Source organism: Urocitellus parryii, chromosome 8 (assembly GCF_045843805.1).
Source record: "Urocitellus parryii isolate mUroPar1 chromosome 8, mUroPar1.hap1, whole genome shotgun sequence".
Taxonomy (NCBI): domain Eukaryota; kingdom Metazoa; phylum Chordata; class Mammalia; order Rodentia; family Sciuridae; genus Urocitellus; species Urocitellus parryii.
In genome coordinates this window covers 4,931,100-4,953,864 of record NC_135538.1, presented here as the reverse complement: position 1 = coordinate 4,953,864, position 22,765 = coordinate 4,931,100, and the positions used below count along the sequence as shown (strand labels likewise).

Genomic DNA, 22,765 nt, shown 5'->3' with positions numbered 1-22,765 from the left:
ATATAATCTCACATCATATATGGTGATGATATTGATGAGTCATACTGTTGTTATTTTGGACATATATACATACTTCTGTATATACCCATATGTATGTACATATGTTTATGGTATTTAACCACTTGATACACACAGGCATACACTGAATCTTTATCCTTTGAATTGGGAATAACTCCAATTTCAAGAAGAAGAAAATGGAGGCAGACTGAAACTTTGCAGTAGGTTTTTTTTTGTTTGTTTGCTTTAAATAAAGATTGTGCTTTGGGGAGTTTGTTTCTTCCTTCTCCATCACAGATTGATCCTTACTGTTAGACTGTCCTGTGTTTTGTAAATTTTTTAAAAGGTGAAAATTTTTACCTAACTTGTGAACTGATGGTGTCTGATAGTTTTGTTTGTTTCTGGACAAAGACTTGGAGAATCAGTTTTTCTCTTGCTTTGCCTTATCCTCCCTAATATGTCCATTACATTAATTAAATCTTTAGTTAGGGTAACTACAGCTCTGAGGAGTTACACTAACTGTAAATAGCTTGCTTGCTTTGACATTGTCATTCCTCTTTTCATGGGAAAAAATAGTATAATATATTCAGCGGTTAGCACTGACTTTCTTAAAATGGACTCACTTTCTGGTACATTTTCATATTCTGATGTACTTCTTACTCTTACTATTAGAATCCCCAGCACCTATAAGTTGGCCTAGTTTTGAGACATTGTGATATTTCTACTGTTTTCTTGCCTTAAAAGTTTGTATTGGGAGTTTGTAATATGCTTCTGAACCTTCTGTTGCCCATGAAGTTATCCCACTAAACATGGCAGAACTTGGCTATTGTTAGTCTTCCTAGGAGTGTTTTGTTTTAAATTGTTATTAGGTAGAGATTCTTGAACTCACGTAAGTGATATGTTTCTAATGACAGTATTTTATTCATTTCAGTGTCAGTGTGGTGATGATGGTGAAGTGCTGTTTGAAATAGTTTTTTAAAAGCTTTTGTTTGATGTCAGTAATTTTCTACTTGCCCCCACCCTTGGTGGTCCTTGTGGAGACAAATCTTTGTTCTTAGAAATTCTGTGCATTTTTGAAATTTTCTGCTGTGAAAAATTAATACTGGTTTCAAGGAACATTTACCTACTTTGAATGGTAACTTGCATGTCTAAACCTTACTGTGTTTACTTTGAAGCACAGAACTGTTCATTGACCTCAGTCTTTGAAAAAATTCTGGATTAAAAATAAAAAGTACCTTGAGCAAGAAAAACTACTTGCCTGGATAATCACAGAGATTGTTTAAATTATTAGTCCAGTATAAAGACGAAGTTAGGAGTCAAAAAACCAGGGTTTGGAGGTTGGGGATGTGGCTCAAGCTAACGCGCTTGCCTGGCATGCGCGGGGGTGCTGGGTTTGATCCTCAGCACCACATAAAATAAAATAAAGATGTTGTGTTCACTGAAAACTGAAAAATAAATATTAAAAAATTCTCTCTCTCTCTCTCTCTCTCTCTCTCTCTCTCTCTCTCCTCTCTCCTCTCTCCTCTCTCTCTCTCTTAAAAAAACAAAAACAAAAAGAAAAAAACCGGGGTATGGGAAAAATACTTGGGGTGGACAGATTATATTTTAAGGCTTTTTTTCACGTATCAGATCCATCATTATAATTTTGTGTCATCACAAAAATGTGTGTCTTTTTACACTTTTATTCTTCATAATAATTAAAGTTTATGTGTTCAGAAGCTTGGTTTGTTCTAATGTAGTGACCCCATGAAGCTATAAAGCTTTAGTTGTCTCTTAGAGAACTTTGTCTTGTGCTCACTCTGGACTAGGTATTTATATCCCAGAACATTTGTCATATTTGCCCTCTCTAGTCCTCTACTCTACAACATGGAGGCTGTTTCCTCCCTTGGGAAGAACTGTAGTGGCAGGGCCACCTCCTTGCTTACTGTGTCCTGCCTTTATCACCATCATTCAACCCTTTAGTTTCCAGTAAAACTTTGTTGGGATATATAAATCAGTCTCTAGGAAGGGTCTGGATTAAAGCAAAATTCTCCATTTACACAGGAGAATTCATTTAAAACTGTGTCCTGTGGGAGGTGCCTTGTTGTACCGGTTCTGGTGGGCTTGCTTTCCTAAGGTATTTGTCAGACGTTTATTTTGGGAATCCCTAGCTCAAGCATGAAGAAATCCAGAGGAAGCAGATTCTTGTTGAATCTGGTTTCCCAACTGAACATTCATTTTTCCTTGGATAATTAATTCTAGGAATGTCTTTCATCCTTACAGACCACATGACCACTGAATCTAACTTAATATTTTAGTATATGCATGATCTCCTTAGATTTTTCTTATGATTATGAGGAGTAGAAATTGAATATAAGGTAAAATTATTATTACTTTAATGAAGTATGTTGAGGCACTTCTTTAAGAGGTCATATTTGTGTACTCGGCTTCAACTTTTATTTTTACTCACTTAATTTCTAATGGAGTGGGGGCTGTGTTTGTATTTGCATCTTAAATGTATCTCTAGGGCCTTAGCCAGTGCCTCATACATAGTCAGTGCACAGTATGTGCTTGTTAAATGTGTATTTGAGAAACATATTGTATCATTGGTTATTAAGAATTTTTAAAATAGATGATACTTTATTCATGCCAGTTTCATTTTGTTAACAGATATATTATTAGGAAATTAAAAGTTTGCATTATGAACATTTTTTTAATATGATTTGTGTTAAGGGTTGATAAGGACTGTTTCGCTATAACCATAGGGATTGTGAAAAGGCAAAAGAGGAATGAATCATTATAATCCCTTTGGTGTAATCTTGGTGGGGAGGGCAGCTTTTTTCTTTTGGCTTAAAAAAATTTTTTTTTAATTGATATTACTTTAAACGGAAGGGAGAGTATGCTAGTAGGGTTAACAAGGAAATACCCCATTGATGTTTGAGTGAAAAGTAATAAGAGTGCCTTGCGACTTTTCATATTTTTATTCAGATAGTCCTAATAAAGTTTATGCAAAAGGTTTGTTTTCCAGGGATCTGGAAATGGATGTTGGGAATATAGCAAAAGGCAAAAACAAAGCTAGGGACCCTCTCAGAGTTTACATTTTAGTGTGGAGAACAGCTAGTGAGCCATATGCATATACATTTTATAGTATATTAGGCAGCGTTAATCATGGCAATAAATTGAACTGGATTAGGAGGATCTGGACTATTCAAATGGATTGGGGCAAGTTGGCAGTTTTAAATAGGAGAGTCAGACTGGAGTTCCTTTAGAAATTAACATTGAAGCAGAGATTTGAAGGAGGTGAGATGGTATGAGCCATACTGTTCTCTGTTAATAGCTTTCCAATGGGGGGAAAGAGTCTGTAAAACCTTGAGGGCAGGACCCAGCAATTCCATGTGTGGCTGTAACTGTAACTGAATTTGGACATAAGGTTGGATTAGCTAGGACAGTAGGTCAGAAAAGGGGGTGGGGGAGGTAAAGAGAGCCTGAACAGTATTTGCCACAGGCCCTTGCAGATCTTTGTGAGGATATGAGCTTTTTTACAGAGAGGGGAAATTGTTGGAGCATTGGCTAATCCAGAATAGTTCTGAGTATCCTTTAGGGAACCTGAGAAGTCCAACTATCTTCTTGATCATTAGGATGTCTGATTTTTTTCCACCACATTGTCACACAAGTGTATAGTGAGGTTTTTGAGAGAGTATGGGCTGGGTGGTGTTTTAACAGCTTAGAATCTAGTTATCTGTATCAAGAGAATCTAGTTATCTGTATCAAGAAAGACTTTTTAAAAGATTTTCAGAAAATTAAAATGACTTTTTCTGTTTTGTGGGAAGTGTAGTTCATGAATTGTGTATGTGTATGTGTTTTGCTTTTAATATGTCATGAATCAAAAATAGGGTTGGGGATGTGGCTCGGAAGTAGAATGCTTGCCTAGTGTGCACGAGGCCCTGCGTTCAATCCCCACCCCCAATACTAATCATAATAATTGAAATATTTTTTTCAGTTTTAATTTCTAGTAAGGTACTGTTGATTTAACTCATGAACACAAACTCTTTGTGCTTCTCAAAATAAAATTTAAAAGTATAATCCTGAGAAAAATTCAGTAGGAGGATTTTGAGCGGAGGAATGACCATTTACTTGGAAGCCGGGTGGCAGGCAGGCTCTGGAATATACAAAATAGATTGACCCAACAGTGGTGGAAAGAGGGGAGACTAAGTAGGTAATTTCATAAATTACATAGGAAATAATGTGGTTACAACTAGGGTAGTAGTGGTTGAAGTGGGGAGACATGAAATTCTGTACATATTCTGAAAGTTAAATACAACGTATTTGTCAGTAGATGGGATGCTAAGGTGTAAAAATGAATTTGCCTTTTTCTGAAATCAAGAGGAACAAGGTACTGAGGAAATATTGGGAGTTTGTATTCAAACTTGTCAAGTTAATGTGTTAAGAAGGCAGTTGAATTTAAGTGGTGCTGATGGTAAAAGTGTTAGACTGGAATCCTTTACCAGGATTTTTGTTGGGTTCTCATAATTTTTTTAAAAAAATAATATTTAGCTTCTATTTTTAACAAACCAGTGTTTTATATTCTCAAAGAGAATGTCATTCTGCATTTTAAGACTCATTAAAATTGCTTTCAAAATATGTTATTACACGATGGAGGAATGTATACTTTAGGAGGCAATAAAAAATATAGTTAATGCAGTTTTCCAGTAACATGATATTTTTTAGATTTTCTTTCTTTCTTTTTTTTTAAAGAGAGAGTGAGAGAGGAGAGAGAGAGAATTTTTAATATTTATTTATTTTTTAATTCTCGGCGGACACAACGTCTTTGTTGGTATGTGGTGCTGAGGATCGAACCCGGGCCGCACACATGCCAGGCGAGCGTGCCACCGCTTGAGCCACATCCCCAGGCCCCTTTTTTAGATTTTTTGAATCTCATTCTTTGTAAAAGTCCTCTAACTTTGGCTTTATTAGAAGGAGTCACACTGCTTACTATATTAAAATAATGTTTTCTGTTCCAGTTACTTTGACATTTCAGGGCATTGTATAATATGTTGTTTTTGTAACAGAAATTGAACTAAGATATTTTTGCTGAAGTTTTATTTTCCTTCCTAATACAATATTGGTGCTTTCCATAAAGAATCTTTGGAAAGTTTGGTATGATTGATAGTTCATTATGGCTTTAAAAACTCTGTTTAGCTTAGTATGAGAGATTTCTCTTGTAACACTTTGAATGTTAGTTGACATGCACTTGCTTTTTAAAAAAATATAGATATATATTTAGTTTTGATGGACTTTTATTTATATATGCGGTGCTGAGAATCGAACCCAGTGTCTCGCACATGCCAGGCAAGTGCTCTACCTCTGAGCCCCAGCCCCAGCTCCATTCATTTATTTTTGTTTATGAAATTAAGAGTCTCATAAACCTGTGGTACATAATTTCCTATCTTAGGTTTTCTTCCACTGAACTTTGATGAAATCTGGAATAACATTGAACTGAAAAGTATAATTAAAGAAATTGTTACCTAGGGAAAGCAATTCACTTTTTTCCTCTATACAGATATAATACCTTCAAAAATTTTTTGAGAGGTCTGTTTTGCTTTTACTCTGATTTACCAAATTCCTATTAAAGCCTGGAGGGATTCAAAATTCCAAGAAGGTAAAATACACAATATTTAGGAGTAACCTAAATACTATATCTAACATAAATATCCTTATATGAGAATTTGGTGCTTTACCAAGGGTATCATATAAAGTAAATCTTGATATCCAGTAGTTGTGTAATTCTGACAGGAATTGATTCTGTGATTCTCACTCAGTTTTTGGCTATATATAGTCCTTGCCTGTTGGGTATCAGTACAGAAGGCTCACAAAATGGAGCTGTCAGGAGGACAGAAGATGCATAGACTCCCAATTGATAGCATTTTAGAGCAGATAGAGGCCATAAATGTGATCTGGTCTAACATGTTCATTTTACTGATGAGGAAAATGAGACCCAGAAGGTTAAATTCAAAGCCCCATGGTAATTAGTGTAGGGAAGCAAGAGTAAGATGCAGTTGTGTAACACCAAGGTCATTGCTTTTTTTTCCCCCTACTACATGTGGTTCTGATAAAGATTCATTTTCTACAGAAAGGTCATTGGTTATCAATTGTAATCTGCTGCATACTCTGCAAGGCAGTTTTAGGGTGCCATTGTTTCCTAAATAATATCTATTATTAAAGAAAATCAAATTTATAAATCTATGAAGTTTTTTTAAGGACAGTCATCTCAAGTTGAAATTGATGTTAGATCTCGTATTTTCAGGTTTCTTTTTTTTTTGCGGGGGGGGGGGGGATATACTAACTGACCTATTAAGCACTTACATTTAGCCAAAACTTGTATATTTTGAGTGACTAGTAATGAGTGTTTATTTTAAGAAAGATATGTACTTGTTACTTAAAGTGCACAAGAGATTATTTTGAATGACTGTTTCCTTGATTTTCCTGATAAAGCAAGGATTAGACTAGAAAGGTAAGGTGGTTTCATGGCTTTTCCACCCCCTTCCCCCCCCAAATAACTCCAAAGACCAAAACAAAACTTTTAAAATTTTAATTCTTTATTTTAACTTACAGAAACACAGAGAAAAACAATATAGAGATTGATGTTAACTGGACCATAGTACAATTTTGGGAATGAGAAAATTATGTTGATATAGTAGAACCCTTAAACAATCCGCAAATTTTAACTCAGTTTTTACTAGTTTTTTCTATTCTTGCCTACATGATCCAATCCAGGATTCCATAGTGCATGTGGTAGCGATGTCTCCTTAGTTTCCTTTAATCTGTATCTGGGCTTCTTACATGAACTTGATTGTAAAATATTATTCAGTATTTGTTGTACTCTCATAATCAGATTGAGGTTATTCATTTTTAGCAAGAAAATCACACACAAGAACTGTTGTGCCCATTTCAGTGCATCAGACTGGGGGTATGTGTCTGAATATCTTATGGAGAGATACTCCAATATATTACAGATACTCTGTATCTCAAACTATTGCTCTTTCAATATTTGCATCCATTGGATGATTTATTTAATTTTTCCCTGTGGTAATTATTACTGTGGTTTTCCAGTACTCATTTCTAATTCCATTTTCTATATTTAGTATTTGGAATTCTGCAAGGGAATGTTTTTTTCTTTTCCTCTTCAAATCAATTTATCCAGTTATATCAGTATGGTTTTACAATTGTAAGAAAGTTTGTTTTGAAATTTGTACATTAAGTTATTAAAGATTTAAAGACTTGTTAAGAGTACATTTATTTAAAGTTTCTTCTTTTCTATGTCTTGGGGACCCATTTCCATTGTTATGAGGTTATAGGAAAGGAGTAGTTAATAAAAATTTTCAGGTTCTCAAGTGTTACTTTTTAACCTGGATTCTGATGAGAGCTGCTTGTTTATTACTGCACCTTCCTCTGAATTCACTGGCAATTTCTTTTTTTTAACTGTTTCACCTTCAGATTTGAAGTTTAATACAATGGATATTATATAGAGGGGATTGATTTCCCTTGAGTATTCTAAGGAACTGAATGGTAGTGGACAACGTTTTTATTAAGTAATACTTGATATTTAACATTCGAAGCTAATCAGATTTGAAAGTAATTTGTTCAATTGAAATAAATGTCAAATGAGGAAACCAGCCCATCCCTATTAGAATATTGGTGTTTTTGTATTTTTAAAAATTGCTTTCCCTGCTTTGTTTTGTTCTCTTTTTGAAACGGGGTCTCCTTATGTTGCCAAGGTTGGTGTTGAATGCATGTTCCCCCTGCCTCCCGAATAGCTGGGTACCATTGTAGTCAGCTCTGTTATTTGTTTTTTTTTCCAATGGCCTATTTAACCTTTTGTGATTATCACAAGTATTGGTTTATTCATTCAATATTAGCACTTCAGAAGCCATATTGTAGTAATTTTATATAATTCCATCTTCTATATTTAATAATTAGAATTCTGCAAGGAAATGTATTTTTTTCCTTTTAAATTTATTCAATTATATCAATATGGTCTTATGGTAAGAAAAGTTTTTTTGAAGTTTATACATTAAGATGATTAAAAATTTAAAGACACTGAAGAGTACATAGTATAAAGTCTTAAGGAGCCACACTTCATCCACAAACTGTTAGAGTGGAGTAAATGAGGAGTCTTTTAAAAGTTTCCGCAAGGACTTTTTTTTTGTAGTCATTATTAAAACGGTGAACATATAATGCATTAATTACACTTGTTATAGTGTGGCCATCTTATCATGAGCCCAAACTTGGTTTCTTCCATTTTCTTGTTTTCATTTCTCTAATTAGTGTTTCTTAAGATGAATTTTAAGAGATTCTTATTGTAGGAAGTACTCTATGAATTTCTAAATAAGGCTGGTTGGACTAGCTGTGACCTTAGATCAGTTCTTTAATTTCTTCTGCCTCTCCCCTTGTTTCCTCCCTTCTTGTTTTTCTTTTGTGGATGGGAAAATGGATATGTTAATATATAACCTGCTTTACATTCTGGTAAAGATCAGTTGATTCATGTAAAAAATAACTATATAGGCCTTTGGTTTATTTTTAGAGTTGGGAGTCAGTAACTTAATCATTATTACACTATCTATTATGTTGAATCCAATATCACAAGAAGCATTTTGACCTAAGGTACTGTCCCTTTCTCATGGGAATATCTTTATAATTTTCTGGTAATTGATTGTTTTAAAATAAATCCATGTCAAATGTGAAAGCTAAATAGTGCCAGAGATGACGACTCATGGCAGTGATGTCTTCGCTCTACATGTACTTAAGTATATAAATTGGGTTATGTATACCTATGAAAGAGCCTTTCCAGGAAGGTATGGCTTACTGTTCAGTACCTTCCATTGTGTGGAGCTGCTCCTGAGAGTGACAGTTAAGCAAATTAATAAACATTGTTATAAGGTCTGCTCTTTCATTTTTTTGTGTGTGAAATTTGTTTTCAGTTTGCACCGTTGTTAATTTTGGCAGTATAAAGGGGGTTATGATGTAACCTTTGTTTTGTAGTTTGTGTAGTGTAATTCTGAAGTTCAGAAGTACAATTTAGCCCCCAAAGAGGCCCCATCTAGAGAATTACTAATGACTTTATTTTGTTTTCTTACCAGTTTGAAAGTAGTTGCTTCAAAAAATTCAGATTGAATTATTTGGTTGTTAGAGTAAGCAAGATGTGTTACATTAAATAGTGGTGCACTGTGTAGTGACTTGCTTTTGAATTTATTTGCTTTCTGTACTTTTATGAATGTGACTTAGAATGACTACAGTGAAATGATGTTTCATGGGTTTTTCTTTTAGAATAACTTTTGATACTTTACCTGTGTTTAGTAAACTCTGAATTAAATATTTCTTTTAATAGCTCTTTGTTAATTCTACATACATAAGGGTATGTAACAGCCACCACTTTATGAAGCAGCAGGTTTTTTTTTTTTTTTTTTTTTTTTAGGGTTGAATAGACTCCAAATATTATAATTTTAGTAAGCATACTGTAAAGAAAAACTTGTACTTGTGTTAATTAAGAATTAAAATAACTGAAATCTAATTTATTCTTTGTGTTAGCCTATTAACTTAATGGCTGGCAAGAGATATATTGCAGATAGTGAGGAAACACTAGAGCCCATTTTCTTGCTTTCAAATGATGAAAGCTATCATTTTAACTTATAAAATCTATACTGTATATGTTAATTTAGATTGTTACAAATCCTAAGTATCTTTTTTATGCATTTTGTTGTTGTATTTTATTATCTACAGCTTTAGCTATTTTCCATTTATTTGTGAAATGATTGCTTGATTTTGAAATTTAGATTTTGCCACTCATATTTTTCTGTTCTTTGACATTTCTTCATGTTGTCCTTGATTGTGATATTCCAGTTTAGCACAGAATAATTGATCTGGTAGTTTATACAGTAATTCCAATTTTAAAAGGAACAGTACAAAATTTTTAAGAGACTGTGGGACTGACTACCTGTCCAGTGATTTCAAATACAACAAAAGGAGTTGAGCTTTGGTTTGGAAAAGAAAAAGAAAAAATCAGTTAAAGCAGAGAAATTTGAGGAGACATTAAGTAGTACAACCAGAACAAGTTTTCAGGCCCTCACAAAAATAGCTTTCTGCAGCACTGAAATTTGGGGGAAAATGTGATCAATGAATTATCTATTCAAGTAAACACAAAATGGGAGGAGCCTTATTGCTTAGATATTGAATACTCTTAAAAGCCAAAAAACCAATTTCCTAAACTTGATGGCATAACCTATAGATTTCAAATGGATAATTGATCTCAAGTGTGGATCTACAGGGAGGTGAATCCAGTGTGGGTGGAGATTTCATCAGGTAGTTAGTAAGGGGTGCCTGTATTTGGTAGCCAGGTTAGTAAAATATGTGCTCTTTGAAATTGCAGTTTTGACTCAAACTGTTCAACCCTAAAGAAAGTTAGGTGTTTGACATCAGTCAAAGGAATGTATATTGTAGAAAACAACCAGAAAAAAAAAATGTTTTGAATTGTCTGCTGGTGTTCAAATGAACAATTGTGGAAATGTGAAATAGGAGAGACTTACCTTCGTATGAGCAGCAAAATGTCTCAGTGTGTCATGCTTGCCAAGGGAGTAAAGGAGTTCCTAACACTATGGAAAGTGGACCCTTCAAGGACAAGAGGTAAAGTGGAGTGTGGATTTCGATTCAGTCAAATGAATTTTCAGACATTTAAGAACTTCAGAGCAGTGTAAAAACAAATTAAGGAATTTAGATAGAAGATACATGCCCAATTTAAGGGTTATTGCAGTAGGAATTTTTGTATTAATGGTTCCTAAGATCATACAGAGATGGGGGGAACATTTGAGTATTACTGTGTAATAATTGATAAAACAATAACAGTAGTAGTTCTGAGGCACTCCAGTGTTTGAGAAATGAGTACCTGTTAACCCACTAGTTAGACATTCCCCAGACCTATTGCATGCTTCTACAATAGCTTGGTTGTAATTTTATCAACTTGATAGGATAATAGTAGAAAAAGCTCTAATTTCTGGGGCTTAGTGGATGAAAAGTTTTGAACATGGGGTTATAGGAGAAAATAGTAAATGGGCCTCTTGCATGCTAAGGTTGGGGAGCACTGAGTTCAATTGAGTCGTTCAGTAATGGACCTCTAATGATATGAAGCACAGGAATACAGAGATTAAATAAGAGACTTGTCTTAAATCTAAAAGAGTTACTGTAGTTCTAACAGTTTGTTCTGATATGAGTATTTAAATAGTACACCAGAAATTGCTGACGACTTCCAAGCTAGAAAGGTTCTTGATAAAGATAGTACTCAGCTGGTTTGATTTAATAATGAATTAGATTGCACATTCCTTGAAGACTTGGTCATCTTTTCATTCCCATCAGAACTGTCTGCTACATAATCTGTATTTAGGTATTAAGGTCCGTGGTACATGTTAGAGACTGAAACAAATCATGGGAGAAATACTGCCTATCTGTCTTTCATATTGGATAAGTTCTTTGAGAGCTGAAATCAGAACTATGCCTTAGAACTAGCCCATCCTATGTCATTTACCCACCTATCTACTCTTATTGAGGACTCGTGTGTTCCAGGCTCTGTCTGGGTTCAGGGGAAGCAGTGGGTAACAGAAGCCTGCGGAACTTTTAGTTCTTAATAAAAAAAAAAAAAAAAATCACACAATTATTTATAGAAGTACAACCTAATGGTAAATACATTGTTATTTAACTGGATGCATATATATATATATATATATGCATATATATATATATATGGTTATTGGTTTTATGTATTTATACATATTTTAATATCACCATCTGAATATTTTTTTTATCATTTACAATTGGCTCTTTTAATTTTTCTAAGTTTGAAAAATTTTTTTATCTGGAAGGTTATGATTTTTTCCCCCTCACTCTGTTATATTACTGAGATTACTTATAACAGATTGTTAAATTTTGAACTGTTCTTGCATTTATGGTATAAATTCTTTTGTCTTGGTGTACCTGGATGAAAGGATATATGTGTAATTTTAATTATATTAACTGTTTCTAATGCCATTTGGCTAAGCTACACACTAATTTTATACTTAAGAAAGTCTTCATTACTAGACATATACAAGAACTTTAAGAAAGAATAAAGTCTTGCCCTTATAGTCAAATCCAAGGTACTCTCTTTTTAAATTTTTGTTGATTTCATTTGCTATTCAAAGCTAAACCTTTGGTAAGCTTTGATAATCAAATTGTTATTCAGGAGAAAAAATTTATAATGAAATGAATATTGCTATTACTGAAGCAAAAATGTGTATAATTTTTAAAAAGTAATATTTTATAACTAGGTAAAAATACCTTTGATCACACCTTTTTTCTATATTGGATTTTATTTAACTGAAAGAGATTTAAATAAGTAGTTATGAAAATTAAAGAGTGCATTCAAGTTTGATAGTTCCTTAATATCAGTAGATTGGAATTTCACTTTAGGGTGATATACAAAATACATTTTAAAAATAAAAGGTTTAAAAAAGTATTTGGATGTGAGCCTTTTCCTCAAGGAGGACATAATCTGTAGAATGGAAGACAGTTACATAGGCATCCAGCTAATAGCCTAATAATGACAATTCATGTATGTTCCAGTGGGAACCTATCCTCTAGCACAGAATAGAAGCTTAGTAGATAATTCTTGGAAGAATTAATCCATTTTCTTTAAAAACTTGACCTAGTGAAGTAGATTCTACATTTTTTCTTTAAGTATATATTTATACCTAGGAATTGTAATACTTTTTTTTTTAAAGGTTATTGATTTGGGATATCTCTAATTTCTTATATTTAATTCAATAACTCTGTGTAGTTTGATTTCCATTACCATCTTTTTCTTGAAACTTCTTTGATCACCAATAGCTTAATGGTCAAATCCCAGGTACCATCTTTTTCTTTTTACTTCACCATATTTCTGTAGTATTCAATACTTTTGATCACCTTAGTTTTTATATCACCTCTCTTTTTAAGTTCTCCTATCTACCTTCATTTCTTATTGGTTTAGATATTGTTTTCCTCAGTCCTCCCTTCTCCCTTTACCTTCTTTTAAAATCTCTCTTCTCATAGCTTTAGCTCCTAAATTTGTGTATCAAACTCGGACTTCTGCTAAACTTGCCACCTATTATCTATTGGGCATTTCTGAATATTCTGAAGACATCTAAAGGATCTAACAAAGCGGTTCAGTCTAAACTTCATTCAGAGAGCTTAGTTCTGAAGTGTCAAACAGCCTCTGGTGTGTGTATTGTCTGGAAGGCATTCTCTTCATAGTTACTGATGAAGCAGTCATTTGGAATGACTGGCCTCAGTTAAACATGGAAAAATTAGGTAAAACAAATCTATATGATACTGCTTAAGAATTTGGGCTCTGAAGTTAGTTTTTAATAAGATGTCTTATTTGGTTGTTATAAATTCGATTAGTGGTAGAAATTAATTAAGGTTATCAATCTATTAAACATGGGCTTAATCCAGAAACAGACAGAATAGGCCAGTAATTCTTCACTGGAGTTTTAACACTATACATGAAATCTTTCCCTGCAACCCCCTCCCCTATTTTCTTCTGGACTAGCAAGAATACTTTTTTTGTCTAACACATTTAAAATTTTTACTTTTAACAGAAATTAGCAGAGTACGGAAAGACATGTACAATGACACATTAAATGGCAGTACAGAGAAAAGGAGTGCAGAATTGCCTGATGCTGTGGGACCTATTGTTCAGTTACAAGAGAAACTTTATGTGCCTGTAAAAGAATACCCAGATGTAAGTATATTCTTTTGTTTTATTCAGTTTTTTTTCTGTTTATATAATGTGGAAACATAAATTTGGTGGTAAATATTTAAGAAAGTTCATGTGAGGGACTGGAAGTATGGATAATTTCTATCTTTTGAAATATGTTTCCATTTGATTATTGCTATGTCATTTTCAGAAATGCCCCTGGAAAAGAGCTTTTTGAGATTTCAAAATGAGGCAAAGAATTATGGGAAGAACATTGGCTTGAATGTTAAATAGCAATGAGTTAAACCCCATTTGTCTTTAATCTGACCTCAGAAAAGTCACAGTTTGGGCCACATATCCTTTCTGTAAAATGGGGTATGGGAATATAAGATTGCTTTCAGCTCTTAAATTTTTATGGAAACTATTTGTAATCTGATTGTCCTCTCATCTTAGTCCATTACTCAACTGTTCTCTATAAGCATCTTGTTGTGAATAATTTTGTCCAATACCAGTTAATTTCTAAATACATAAATTCAGACACTGGGCCTTTTGTTACAAGGCCTATTTCTCTGACCTCATCATTAATGATTTTCCCTCTTTTTCACTACATTGTAGTGACATTGTCCTTCTTTTGGCCTTTTAAAACAAGTTATGTCTTTTCCTAGCCTCAAAACCTTTTTTTTTTTTTTTTAGCTGTACCCTGATCTCTACTGTCTGGCTGCTGCTTCTCTTTAGGATCTAAGTTTAAATGTCACTTCATTGATGGTGAGGCTTCCTTCCCTCTAACATTTTACCTAGAAGCCCTGTGAGTTACTCACTTTTTTCACAAGTTTCTTTTTTTCTATGCAGCAGTGCTTATTATCTGGCATTTTTCTTGTTTATTTTACTGTCTCTCCCCAGCAGAATATAAAATACATAAAACAAGAACTTGGTCTTATCATTCATTATGATATACCCCATAATATTGACAGATAATAAGCATCCAATACCTTTTGGATAAACTAAGGAAAAATGGTTACTTTTTAAAAATGTTTATTTATATTAGTTATAAGTGGCCACAATACCTTTATTTTTCTGTGGTGCTGAGGATGGAACCCAGTGCTTCACGCATGCTAGGCAAACGCTCTACCTCTGAGCCACAACCACAGCCCAGGAAAAATGCTTACTTTTGCTAAGTTTTGGAATACTTCTCTAAGAAGTAAGTAGAAGAAAAAAATTGACATAATGTCAAAATGTGATGTGATCTAAGATTTATTAGTTATTTAGACAGAACACTAGTCTGCAGATGGGAATAAATGCCTTAAGTTGGATTTATGGGAAAAGCTTTAGTATTTCACAATTTGCATTTCTATTACACTTGTCTTTAAAGCTTACACATTTACTCTATGCATATTTTTGGTTGCAGAGGCAAAAAAAAAAGTTTTTTGGAAGTTATTGGAAAAGTCAAAAAATTAAAGGAAGAATTGGAGAGCCAAAGCAAGGCAGGAACCATGAGATTACTGAGAACTTTAGTGGCAATAGTTTATGGTTTCATTACTGCTTTTAACTGTAGTGTCATAATTTCAGACACTGGGCTTTTTGTTACAAGGCTTTATCTTCAAATTTCCAATTCTTGAAAAGAATGAATTTTGAACCAATCTGCCATGACTGGAGAGGCAGATTGTAAGCTAGGCATGACTGCTGTAGGCCTGCCCTCAGTGTTAGGGTTATTCCTAGAGATGGGAAAAAGTATCCCAACTGGGGTCGGCACTGTTTGGTATTTCAGTGTCCCCTAAAGGATATAAACTTTCTCATCTGCTTTTTAAACCCTGGGGGATAAAGTTTGAGTAGCAGTCATTAACATATATGTACCATAAGACTTTAATAGATTATAACCTTGATCTGTTTCCATCTATTATTTAATAAATCCCATTCAGGGAAGAATATTTATACTGTATTATTAAAAAGACTTTTTTTTTATATACATTTTTCTAAGTGAGCACCTGACATGGGTCCAGAGGGCATCTTTTCACTCTCTTCCTTTCCTCCTTTTGCCCAGTCCCAGATTAAGTCAGAAACTATGGGGCAGAGGCCCAGCATCTGGTTCCCCCACCACCTTTGTAGGTTTTTTTTTTTTTTGTTTTGGTGGCACTAGGAATAGAACTTAGGGCCTGAAGCATGCTAGGTAAGCACTCTACCACTGGGCTACACCCCTAACGCTAATCTGCCCATTATCAAGTCCTGTAGATGATCCTGATGCATGCTTAGTTTTAGAATTATTGCTGTAATTTGCCTTCATCATCAGAATAGCCAGGCTGCCAGGTGGATGATCACAGGCTTGGATGTTTTATCAGGCATTGTTCCAGGAGGTGGAGAGAATGGACTGAACAGTGTGCCTACTGTTGCAGAGTGAGCATTTCTGGGGCAGACATGGACAGTAAGCAAATGAATGTATACTTTTTGGTGTAGTACTTGCTATGGAGAGGCACAAAGTGTGGTACATAGATGAACAGTGACTGCGGGAGGGGGGCCGTTCATTTCTAGGGGTTCTCATGGAAAGAGTTTCTTTTAAAATGATAAGAAATGTAGGGGCTGGGGATGTGGCTCAAGTGGTAACACGCTCTCCTGGCGTGTGCGGGCGCTGGGTTTGATTCTCAGCATCACATATAAATAAAATAAGATGTTCTGTCTACTGAAAACTGAAAAATAAATATTAAAAAAATTAACAAATACATACAAGAACAATCATGGGGAGGAAAACATGAAAACCATTTAGGGGAACACATTCTGGGCAGAGTGAAAAGGGAGTGCAGCAACTCAGGTGTGACCTTGTGCTAGTAGAAGGTTAGCAGATGAGCCTTATTTGTTAGTGCCTTTGGGCTCAATGGGAATTTTGAATGCTATTTGGAGTGAAAGAAGAAGCCATTCAAATGGTTTTAGCTAAGGAATGCTCACTGGGTTTTTGATATATTCCTTCTGTCTACTTTGTGGAGAGAATGTGGACAGTTGGGTGAGCAGGGAAACTGGTCGGGAGGCAGGGGAGGGGACTTAAACTAGAAGATTTAAGAAAGGTGTGGTTTGCATATTTTAGAGTTAGAACTGATAGGATTTGGTGAATGATTAAATTTGAATTGAGTCAGGAATGGTCCAAAGGTGGAATTTGGTCAGCTGGAGTGCAGTTGCATTTCTGAGACAGGAAAGACTGAGGTGGGAATAGCTTCGGGGAAGACGGGGTTCCATGGTTCTTATAGAGATGTGAAGCTTGAAGATAGGCATTCAGATGTGAGGTGTCAGGCAGGTAGAGATCTGATTTTATGTGATGCTTTTGTTACCCCAGAAAGGAGGAGAGAAATGGATACAAAAGTTTGGATCCTCCAGACAAGTTTTTTAATATCCTAATTTTAAATTCCTGTTAGGATCACTTAAGTTTAGCAGAGTTGGAATCTGAACACAGTTATTAGTTTTTCTTCTTGGAGGTTACTAATGTAGAGTAGTAACTGGCATATAAGAGGAGATTTATTTTCCTTTTTTTTTTTTTTAAGTTAAAGTAAACCAGGAGAGTCTGTGTCAGAATTTGGCCGTGTGGGAAAAATTTATTTCAGAATTATGCATTAAATTTTGGCCACATTAAAAGAACATGCATTCTTAGTCTTCACTTAATACATCCTAGAGATCATTTTTGTATGCTTCTTTTCTTCCCCTGTCTGTATAAAATCTTGAGTTGTGAGAATGAGTTCATCCTGTTGGGATAAAATGTTTTTATTATTAAAGCTTTAGAGGGGCAGGGTACCATAATGTCCAGAAGTATGAACTCAGACCCAGACTCTGGCTAGCTCTTCTGTTTGTTTTGTAACTAGTTCTACAAGTTTCCTCACCTCATAATGGAGATACTAAGTTTCTCACAGGATTATGAAGACTAAATGGTTTAAAACATGTAAAGCACTTGGAAAATACCTTGATGCTCTGTAAATGTTGTTAACAAGCATGGAAGATCCATGAGGGCAGGGAATTTTTGTAAGTTTTCTTTTTCAGGGTTATATTCTCAGTGCTTAGAACAGTGTCTTATAAATGTTAGATGCACAGGGAATATTCATTGTGCACACTTGTTTGAAGCTTATTCTTTTAAATATGAAAAAATATTTTAATATTTTTGTCATTTGCATTTGGCTACTATAGAAGTCAACATTAAGTCGAAGGCAGTATTTTGTTTTCTATAAAACATAAAAATGTTTTTTGTGTGTGGCTGAGTATTAAATGTAAGGCGCCTCATGCTAGGCAAGAACTACTATTGTCAAGCTGTATCTCCAGCCCGGAGTATTTTGTACTTGTTTGTGTAGAGCTCTGGGACAGATAAAAGAAGGAAGCCTTAGATTCAGAACCTGAAAAATGGTATAGTGCTGTATCATGCCCAATCATAATGTTTTTTAGCCCTTGTCTTAATGATGTGGGAATGAGAAGTTCATATGAGCAGTCTTATTGAAAATGCATTAAAAAGTTTTTCAAAGTTTACATTAATAAACTAATAAAGCAGATTTTTGTTGCATTTTTCTGTGTACCAAACACAATCTGGGTGTGAGAATATTTTGATTTAAAAATCTCAAGATGGTAGTTGGCGTTTGAGTCAAGACAGGCCTAATAATTTTATATATATATATATATATATATATATATATATATTTATATATTTATTTATTTATTTATTTTTGGCGGGTGGTGGTGGTGTACTGGGGATTGAACTCAGGGGCACTTAACTGCTGAGCCACATGGCCAGCCCTGTTTTGTATTTTATTTAGAGACAGGGTCTCACAGAGTTGCTTAGCTCCTTGCTTTTGCTGGGGCTGGCTTTGAACTCAGCAATCCTCCTGCCTCAGCCCCCTGAACCCCTGGGATTACAGATGTACGCTACTGTTCCTGGCCAGGTCTAGGTTTTAAATCCTGGTTTTTATCCCCTTGTTGGCTGAATTTTTAGCAGTTGCCTTAGAAATACTGTACAATGAAACACTAAAACTCAGAAGCTTAAACTAATAAACAGATCCTCATGGATATCTGTGTTGGCTGAGGTTCTGATGATTGAAACTGATTCTAAGTTGATCTAGGCTATTAGTGGGTGAGATTAATTAGGTCTTCTACATTTATGTTCTTGCTGAGCTGGAGGGGCAGTAGCTACTTGAGGGGGCATGCTCTTATTATAGATCACTGAAATGCCAGAGCCAAGCAAAATTGCATAAGCATGTATAAGACCTCTGCTTTTGTCCCATCTGCTAGTATTCCATTAGCTCAGTGCTTCTCAACTGGGAACAGTTTTGTCTTCAGGGACATTGGCAATATTTGGAGATTTTCTTGGCTGATAAAACTTGAAAGGGGCGGGTACTGCCAGTACTTATGGGGTGGAGGCTAGGAATGTTATTAAACATCTTACAATGAACAGGCTAGCACACCACAAGAAAGAATTACCTAGCCCTAAATGTTAGTACTTGCTGAGGTTGAGAAATCTAGCATTAATCATATCAAGTTACTCATGAGAAGGGGACTGGAACAGATATTTGCAGCAAAATAATTGAAATTAGTATATTAGCTTTGAGCACATGTCTTTTTTTTTTTTTTTTTTTAAGAATCTGTTTCTTTGTCTATATAGGTATAAGGTCCACTTCAAAATTGTTTGGAGAGATAAAGGTAACAAATGTACGGCATCTGATAGACACTTAATATGGTCTGAATGCTCATGAATAAGAATAATAATCTTATTTTTAAAGGAGCTCAGTCTTAGATAAAAGGTGAAACATACTGTATGAAACATTTTAGTCTGTTTATCAAGAGACATGAAGGTCGAAGTTTTATTTAAACCATCCAACTGGTAATTTGGCAAGTTATTAAGGATTTGTTTGAAAATGTGGAGATCTTATAAATGTGTATCAATGAAATGAAAATTAACTATTACATTAAGTAAAAGGTGCTGTGTTTCAAATGAATCGGCAATAGTTTTGTCAGTAAAGTTGCCTGATTATCAATTTTGGGTCCTTAGATATTGTTTTATAGGCTTGGCCAGATTAGTAGGTAAGTTCCAAATATTGGCAGAGTCTAGCCTTTATAGGTTAGAGTCATCCTGTATATACTTGAAAAGATTTTTTTGCTCTGATTTAATGATTAAATTGTAATGAGACTTTTTTCCCCCCAAAGAATTCTATGTGATGATAACTGATTATCTGCTTTTAAAAATGGGTTTTAAATTAGATGTCCTTGAGATGCATCTTTATGAGTCTAGGCCATCATAATGACACATTGTTGGAGGGTTTGTATGATGGATAAATGCCTTTTCAAATTGTTTTTCCCCAGTTCGTAGGATCGCATGGTAACTATGATTGATAGTAAAGATTTGTAATATCATTTTTGGTACTTTCTGTAGTCTCCCTTATAACACAATTTGAGCATCCCTAGTCTGAAAATCTAAAATGCCCAAACATTTTGGGTGCCAGTTTTAGGTTTCAGAGCAATTTAGATTTCACATTGTTTGAATTAAGATGGTCAGTCCAGTAAATCTGAAACACTTGCCCAAGTATTTTTAGATACAGGGTGCTCAGCCTAATCTTATTTTAGTGGGGGAGTGGAGTTATAAACATTCTTTCTCTTTAATTTTCCTGAATTTGCAGGTAAAATTTGGCTAATCAGACTTTTGGGTTAGTCAGAGTTGTTTGATATTCTTTTTCAGAATTGTCACCTGTGAATGAGCTCTTGAGCTGGCATTTGTTTGGAGGGGTACTTAGAGATGGGGTCAGAATTGTCTTTCTGTAGATCTTTGACTCTCTTGGCTTTTTTGTGTTTGGGGATTAACCAAGAGCCTTCAGAAGTTTGGACATACAGTACTTCACACATGCTAGGAAGTGCTCTGCAACTGAGCTACAACCACAGCCCCTCATTGTGGCTTTGATTTGCATTTCCCTTATCACTGGTGATATGAAACACCTTTTCATAATGTCTGTTGAACATTTGTATGGCTGCTTTTTGGAAAAGAGTCTATTCAGGCTATTTGTTTCCTTTTAATTTCAGTTAGTTTTAGGTTGTTTTTGCTTGAGAAGTTAATATTCTGATATAGTCTAGATATTAACCCCTTTTCAGATACATGGTGAGTAGATGTTTACTCCCAGCAATTGAGTTGCTCTTTCCTTTTGTGGATTATTTTCTTTGTAGAAGTTTTGTTATCTTGATATAGTTCTACTTGTTTTTGTTGCTTCTTTTAATAACATATCTAAAAAATGATTGCCAAGACCACTGTTACAGAGCTTTTTAACTCTATTTTGTGGAGTTTTATAATTTCAGATCATGTACATAAAAGTGTTTGGCCTATTTTGACTTAAGTTTTTGTATGTGGTGTAAGATAAAGAGTTCAGTTTCATGTTTTAAAATGTGTTAATCCAACTTTTGATATTGTGGATACTCAATATCACTTGGTGAAGAAACTGTTCTTTCCCCCATTGTGTATTTATTCTTGATGCCCCTTGACAAAAATTGACTGACAAATGTATGAGTTTATTTTTGGGCTTCTGTCTGTGCTTGTTCTGTGCTTATATTTTTATGCCAATACCATATAGTTTTATTATCTTTGTAACACTTTGAAATCAGAAAGTGTGATTCATTTACCTTTATTCTTAAGATTGCTTTAGCTATCTGGAATCTTTATTGGATTAATTTTAGGATTATTTTCTGTTTCTGTGAAAAATGCCATTGGAATTTTCATAGGGATTTCATTGAATCTGTAAATCACATTGGGTAGTGTGAACATTTTAACAGTATTTGTTCTTCAAATTCATTAACATGACATATCTCTGTATTTATTTTATCTTCCTCAGGAAGTTTCTTATCAGTGTTTTATGGCGTTCAGTGTACAAATCTTTTACCTCCTTGGTTAAAAGTATTTTATAATTTTTGGTGCTGAAACTGATTGTTTTCTTAATTTCTCTTCTGGATAGTTTGTTGTCAGAAATGTTGTTTGTTGTAATAGAAATGTGTTTGATTTTGTATTCTATAGCTTTACTGAATTTGTTTATTCCATGGAGTCTTTAGGGATTTCTCCCTCCCTTTGACAACTTTTAATGTTTTATTTTGATATAATTTTAGATTTACAGAAAAAATTTTAGTATACCTCAAATAACTCCTTTTAGCTCTTTACCCAAATTTCCAATTATTGTTTTCCTTCACCTGCTTTATTATACCTTTTTTTTTTTTTTTTAAATGAACCACTGGAAAGCACTTGTTGACATTTGATCCCTTTGTCCATAAATATTTTAATGATTATTGTGTTTAGGAGTTTCTCTATATAATATCATATCACCTGCAAACAGATACAATTTAACTTCTTTTTGTTTTGAATGCCTTATATTTCCTGCCCTTGGCCTGGTTGCTCTGGCTTAGGTCTTCCAGTACTGTGTTGAGTAGAAGTGGTGAGGGTGGGCATCAGTATCTTGTTCCTGATCTTAGAAGAACAGATTTCAGTTAGCTTGCTTCCTTCGTTCCTCTCTTACCATTGTGCTTCATTTTGTTGAGGTTTCTTGCACTTGTTCATGAAGGATACTGTGTTCTTGTTTGTCCTTATCTGGCTTTAGCACAATGGTGTTCTTGCCTTGTTAAATGAATTTGGAAGTACATTGTCCTATTAAGTTTTTTGAAAGAGCTTGGAAAGAATTAGCATAATTCTTCTTAGTGTTTGGTGGAGCCATATGGTGAAGCCATGTGGTCCTTAGGTGTTTTGTTGTTGGGAAGGTTTGGATTACTGCACATTAGTATCAGTGTAGTAAGCTTATCTATAACTTAACAGTTCAGTTTGGGTAGGTTGTATGTTTCTAGGAATTTATTAATCTAGGTTGTCCAATTTGTTGGAGTATGATTATTCATAATAGTTTCTTAGTATCTTACAATTGTTTCTTGGTATCAATTGTGTCTTTTATTTATAATTTTATTTTTTTACATTCTGTTTTCTTCTTGGTTAGTCAAGCTTAAAGTTTTCAGTTTTTCTTTTTTTTTTTTTTTTAAAGGAGGCCTTAATTTTCTTAAATCTTC

The 22,765-nt window shown here is 34.3% G+C and overlaps 1 protein-coding gene across 6 annotated transcripts in view; it reads left to right on the top strand.

Moving 5' to 3' along the window:
* The window catches only part of Qki (QKI, KH domain containing RNA binding), a 136,829-nt gene that overhangs the window by 21,929 nt on the left and 92,135 nt on the right, over positions 1-22,765 (top strand). For all 6 annotated transcript variants that reach the window (XR_013344201.1, XR_003301179.2, XR_013344200.1 and 3 more), the window contains exon 2: positions 13,638-13,780. Coding sequence is in view for 3 of the 6 variants with exons in the window: in XM_026393159.2 (XP_026248944.1) it covers positions 13,638-13,780 (143 nt within the window). In the remaining 3 variants the exon portion in view is untranslated. The remainder of the gene's footprint in view (positions 1-13,637; positions 13,781-22,765) is intronic.